The sequence below is a fragment of the Sardina pilchardus genome, chromosome 7 (genome assembly GCF_963854185.1).
Source record: "Sardina pilchardus chromosome 7, fSarPil1.1, whole genome shotgun sequence".
Classification (NCBI taxonomy): domain Eukaryota; kingdom Metazoa; phylum Chordata; class Actinopteri; order Clupeiformes; family Clupeidae; genus Sardina; species Sardina pilchardus.
In genome coordinates, this window is record NC_085000.1 from 5232738 (window position 1) to 5238883 (window position 6146).

The window sequence follows — 6146 nt, forward strand, 5'->3', positions numbered from 1 at the left end:
GTACTTTTTAACCCAGACTGCATTTAGCTGCTGCTTAATTGGAAGACAAGAAGTCACACATAACGTGAAATATAGTTGCAGAGCATTTCTTGTACCGTCCTACCCAAAGTCAGTGTGTTGTGGCTTGTTTTACCAAGATATCCTATTGCACAAACAGAGACATGAAATGATATGACGCTTCAGCTCCAAGGAATGCATTTAGTCTATATCAAAGATTTTATTTTTAAAGTTGGTTTGTTATCCGCTTTTGTACAGTTGACCGTGGTTTGAGGGTTCTTGGTTATAGCCCATGTGTGTCCCATTGCCTTTGTGGAGGTGGTTAGCTATATCCCAAACCCTATGTGTGATCCACTGGTCCAGTGAGTTGCACCTTTTGCTAGTTTTTAAGCACCAGAAAACCTCCAAATGTATGTAAGGGTCTGTGCAGTTTTATAGCCTACTAATGATAATGAAAATGGAGTGGACCCTTCATGAGACCAAAATCCAGTATTTCACTTAAGGTAGGTCGATGGCTTTGCGTCCTTCTTTGGAGAGGATCCTGTCTCTTCTAGTTGCAAACTCTTAGAGATGTACTTGAAGTTATTTAATGAGAGTAATCAGATCTATGATTATGAATGCACTTAAAGGTTGAGAAAGAAATTATGTAAATAATTCTACCATATGTATGGGTGAGAAGGTAGCATGTGTGCTTTTCTGTCAGCGGGTGGGAGGGAGGGTGGGTCTGGAACTTGTTGAACTTGTGGAATTTTTAGTCGCAAAATTTCCCACTTCTTTTACCCCAACCTGCCAGCCTGGCTGATTTTTCTCCCCAGTTGGAGTCTCTTCCAATCCTGATACATGTGTGATGAACTTCTATGAATTTTGTATGAACTGTGAAGCAACCTTTACTCGCAGCAACTGAGAATAGAGGATAGTTGGAGGTTGAATGTTGCAAGTCCCTGCACTTAGATACACGGGCGTTCTTCGGGGGTTCAATGTTTTTAAATATTTTGTGAGAGAAAAAATACTATATATATGACAAAGAAAAAAACTCTTTACCTCAAATTTGTTCAAATATAAAACTGCCTCATGGTCTTTAAAATGTGTGTTGGTTTCAAGAGGTATTGTTTCTTTGATTCTGTTTTAAAAATGAGTGTAACCCAACATTCAGTTGAAGTAATTTTTCATGTCCAATAAAGTACTATTTGTTGTAAACCATTCTGTTCACATTGAAAAAAGAATACTAAACAAAAATTTCTGTGCATTTTGAATCCTTGTCTACTTGCTGATCTCGTCTATTTCAGACATTTGTGAATTTTACTTGAAAAAAAAAATCCCCCCACAATTATGATCTGTTTTCAATTGCTCACGACAAAAGACATTTTCCACTGCAAACTCGCTTTGATCATACACATGTCCATAAAGACTTATCAATATCAATACAGGGTGCTTATCCACTTCAGAAAGGGCACATTCAAGACTTTCTCTACATTTCTTTAATACATTTTCTTTAAGAATGCTCCTTTTTGTAGATTGAACAGCTTTGTATTTTGACATTTTCAATATCTTAAGTCTGCAAAACATTTTACAATTACATACTTTTCTAGACCTGCTCAAGCACTAATATAAAAAGTTTAAAGCAGTGGTTTCTGGAACAGGAGGGGGTCACAAAATAAGTTGCAGTCTGATTTAAACACTTGGTAAGTGCAGGACTTTTAGACCAAACAAATGAATGGATTTTCAGTATCCATAGATGTAGACTTACAATTAAGTGTTTCCATGTTAATCCCAACCAGAATGCTCTGTTTACACAAAAAAAATGTCTATCTGCTCCACTTGCAAAAATCTTTGAGCTAGAAAATGCTGTGCGTGAGTTTACCAGTGACAGAACACTACACAGCCATATTTTGCCACAGGAGTGCTGATGCTTCTAACGATCCATTGGAAAATACATCAGATTGTCAAAGACGGCTGCCATTGGCATTGTAAAACCTGGCTATGACTGCATCCATGACCAATGTGTTTTGCAAGACAAAAAAAGTCTAAGGACCACTTACAGTAAGGGGGGACAAAAACTCCAAAGTAATCAGACCATCTGTATGCTTTTAGAGTTATCCTCTCAGTCCAATGTAAATTTCATGATTTACTATATAATAAATGATTCATTTCATTCAAGAATATTTAGTAAAGCTAAGAATCAGATACAGATGTTAATATTCAACACCAATTATGTGAGGAAATATATTGTATTAATGTATTTTGGCAAGTAAAATTCCAAAATTCTATGATATTCCAGAAAATCCATAACTGGGAACTCTGATTTATGTGTAATTATCCATTTTCTAATCTTCTATGGCCTGACCCACGCCAGAATTCAAACATAGTGCCTGAACTTAAAGAACTGGACAAGGGTGCCGTAAACATGTCAGCAGAGGGTTGCCACAATAGAGTACTAAAATAATGGTTAACATTTAAATGCCCCACAGATGCGACAGACCGCCAAGGCATGAGATCACACAATCCAGATCTCCTTTATGTTTAGAACTGTAAAAAACTACATTGAAACAGGGTTCAGTTAATTAAACCAAGACGCAAAGGTATTTTTTTCCAATGTGGGGCACATTTATTTCAGTTTTTCCATGAAAGTGGTGGAAGATCACATAGGTTTAGGAGGAGCTCTTGGGGCGGCACCCTGCAAAGGACAAAAAAAAAAGCATGTAAGCTTGTGCACTTTAAAAAGCAAGAACCAAGTCCGCTCATGACATTTAACAAATGGAAAATCACAAACTCCTCAGGAGTAAAATTACGTTTACGTTGAACAAAGAATTTAGGTGAATTCCGTTGAGGAAACGAAATGTTAAGAGCTAACATTTACTCCTTTAGTCACTTTTCAATACAAAGGATAGTCCTCTAGCACCATTTTCCATGGCTTCCATGTAAGCGGTCATTTAAGCCTGCACATTGAAAAATTACCCTTAATATCCACCATGTCGAAAAGCGACAAAAATGGGGTAAAGATCCAGCATGGTACAAAGTTAAGTCAACTCTGCAGCCAATCAAAATAACCATAAAGTGTTTGTTCTATCGCAAAAAAAACACCATTTCATTTAAGGAAGTTTTCCCAGATTTGACCTGCAGACCAGTGGCTAATGCATAGATGCTCCTTTGCAGAGACAAACCAACTTACACTGGGCCTGAAGCGGGGTGGAGGAGTGCGGTCCTTCCTGGCCTCACGGGAGCGATTCCTCACCACCTTGCTGTGGATGGCACAGCTCACACAGTAGTGGAGCTTCACGTACAGTTTGGGCAAGACATATGCTGCACAGAGATGGGGGACAAGCGCATGTCTGCCGTAAGTTACAATATCATAGTACAATCAATATATTGACTCCATATCTACAATTGATCACGGCCTGTTAAGACACTCATTCAATAACAGCCCAGAATACTTCCGTCACAGGTCATGGAAGCCAGTTAGGAATATCTTGTCTTCCCAGTTAATAAAAACAACATTTGTATAAGGTATGTGGTTGAAACTCACCGTCAAATACGCTGGCCTCTGTAATATCTCGCACAGCTGCTGCCTCCACTATGTTTCTTATAACGAACTTCTTGATGGCCTTGTCTTTGGGCACACAGCGAGCACAGTTGGTGCAGCGGATGGGCTGGACGTGCCCACGTCCCTTCTTAGCGCGGCCGTTGTTCCTCCTCTTCTTGGTCTGTGGATTACAAAAACAGAGTTGAGTGAATACTTTGTTCCAGATGATTAATTTATCACATCTTCTGAACTTCAGAAATGGCGGAGGCCTATTTGGCTACACGACCTAGCATTAACCAGATACAACTTGGCTAACGTTAGCAACATCTAGGAGTAGGGAACATCGGTCATGTTTTGTCTACACTGCACGAGTATATCTGATACATCGTAGAAGGACGTATACAACCTCATACCGCATCAGATTGATATCCATTATGAAGTGAATGTTACAGTACACTTCAATGGGCACTTATAATTTGATAAAGAGCTAGGCTCATTTAGCAAGCTAACGCGCTTCCACCGCATGCTACCCCACGAGTCTAGCTTCGTCCAAGTCGAATAGGCAATACTTATTGATATGTACTTAATATCACACAACTTATAAAAGTTCTGACAAATACGTAATATCCGCGTCCGATACTGGCTAAAATGTGCAGTCAACTAAATTATACGAGCAGATTTTTAAAGAAAATTGTTCTCGGCAACATCGGAAACGTACGCACCATTTTGCCTAGACGGTAAAAAAGGACCGGTGAGGATGCATACGTCATTTATATATGTCCCCTCCGCCGTTACTAATCTCTTTATTTCGAATTCACTGTATACAACGATACAACATAATTAAACAAAAGCAATATTATTATTTGAGAAAATATCGACTCCTTAAAGTAAAAAGACAAAATGGGCAGAACAAGCCTCTAAACTTAGGGACTACTTTTTGTAGAGTAATATCAATCCCATGGTGCCGTTCACTCTGATTAAAGAGGAAACGGGTAGAAGTCGTAATTTATCTGTTTTAATAGTTCTGAGGTGGATCATGTCGTCTCTGGATTTTGAGTAAACAACGATAGATCAGGTAGCTGGCATGTACGCTTTGGGAGCAAATCCCAGACCGTAAAATGTACTTATTTTGAAATTACAGTAGGCATTGACCTAATCATGTCCTTCCAAGTATCACCTACCTAAATGTTCCACTAGATGTCAGCAGACACTTTCAAGGCAAAATGTCACGAGTGTAACATCCTGATGGTAATGTGTGGTCCTCACTCAGGAGTGGCAACGAATGGCAGAATTGAGATCATTGTAATTGTGGGGACTAATTTTCTATATTAGTAGGTTACTAAAAAGGCATTAAGTTGTGTTTTCAGCTCATTATGCAAGACTTTAAACATGCTCAATGTGTGAGTGCCTGCAGATTAGAAATGGGAGGCCACCCTTGGCATGTGTCTTAAAACCTTAAACAACCTCGGTACGCCTCTGGTTGGCTAATTGTTATAACAAATAAACAAAATTAGTTTCCCAGTGTAGCTGCTACAGTGTTGGTGGTAAGCAAGAGAATAATGAAGAGGGAGGATGATATATGGATGATGTATGGCTGATGACACATCTTGAAATTGGGACAGTCGAACCTCTGGAAGCGATTAGGATTGGGTGTGCTGAGTAGGGGGGTTGGCGGGTGGAGGGGCTCACTCAGGACATTTAGGGGAGAGTTGGGTGGGTGGGTGGTGGTTCGGGGGCCCTGCTTTGCAAGCAAACTCCCAGCAGGCCTGTCAACTGGAAGAAGGGCTTTGATGATGAACAGTTAAGGACATGACCCAATGAAATGTCTTCCGTGGTTGAGGTGGAGAGGTACGTCATGGATGAGTCGGACCCTGTATGGCAGACACGTTGCCAATGGCTACTGTCAACTAAAACATACCCACGCTCATTATGCATATGTGTGGAGAATTGTGCGTCATTCACACTTTCACCTGAAAAAGGCACCTGTGGCAATGTGTTGGTGTTGCCCCTGTGGGCAAAGTGATTCAGATGGCATTTTTATTGAGTCCCCAGAGAGCTTTAGTTCTGGCAGCATGATCTTCTGTCCTGAAGCACACTCCGCTGGGATCACCCTCAGGTGCCATGCCAGGTGCAGCAGAGCAGAGCAAAGCAAAGGCTCTGTGGAGGATTTGTGCTTTGTGACAACCAAGAGTATGTGCATGCTTAGGAATGTTTGGGACAGAGAGGGAGAGAGAGAAATAGAGAGAACCCGGGTGACAGAGGAATGTGTCAGTGTTCCTGCAAGCCACCATGCTCCTAAACTGCAGCAAATAAACATTCCTCCACCCGTGTGTCAGACTTGAGCCTTCGCCCACTGTTGCTGTAAAAACACAGGCAGTAATTAAAACCAAAAAACCCGGCACTTTTCCCCCCTTTGTCTTCAGCAGCCCTTTTTCAGCGGATTGCATTCAAACAATGTCCCATTGATTGGTGTTTTTCCCCCCATTTTGGGGTTGGATGGAGGTGCTCCATGAATAACGGATTAAGTCAAAAAAGGGGGGAAACAATTAGATTGGCACATGGACGCCGTTAGAGACAGCGACCAGCACACACACATGAACAGAGAACCATGAATGCACATGCACAGCTC

At 40.8% G+C, this 6146-nt stretch overlaps 1 protein-coding gene across 1 annotated transcript; it reads right to left on the reverse strand.

Moving 5' to 3' along the window:
* Positions 1-2579: 2579 nt before the first annotated feature.
* On the reverse strand, positions 2580-4374 carry rps26 (ribosomal protein S26). The gene is made up of 4 exons (XM_062540399.1): positions 4240-4374; positions 3521-3698; positions 3167-3297; positions 2580-2671 (listed from the first exon to the last, which is right to left on the reverse strand). Exons 1-4 carry the CDS (start codon positions 4285-4287, stop codon positions 2636-2638), a joined length of 393 nt encoding a protein of 130 aa, XP_062396383.1. The 5' UTR covers positions 4288-4374; the 3' UTR covers positions 2580-2635.
* Between the last annotated feature and the right edge of the window lie 1772 nt (positions 4375-6146).

Excerpts from the sequence above, each read along its gene's own strand:
- rps26 (XM_062540399.1), bottom strand. The coding sequence starts at position 4,287 with ATGACGTATGCATCCTCACCGGTCCTTTTTTACCGTCTAGGCAAAATG. Across the intron at positions 3,699-4,239 it reads TTTACCGTCTAGGCAAAATG|ACCAAGAAGAGGAGGAACAA; the intron begins GTGCGTACGTTT and ends TGTAATCCACAG. Across the intron at positions 3,298-3,520 it reads AGAGGCCAGCGTATTTGACG|CATATGTCTTGCCCAAACTG; the intron begins GTGAGTTTCAAC and ends ATCTCTGTGCAG.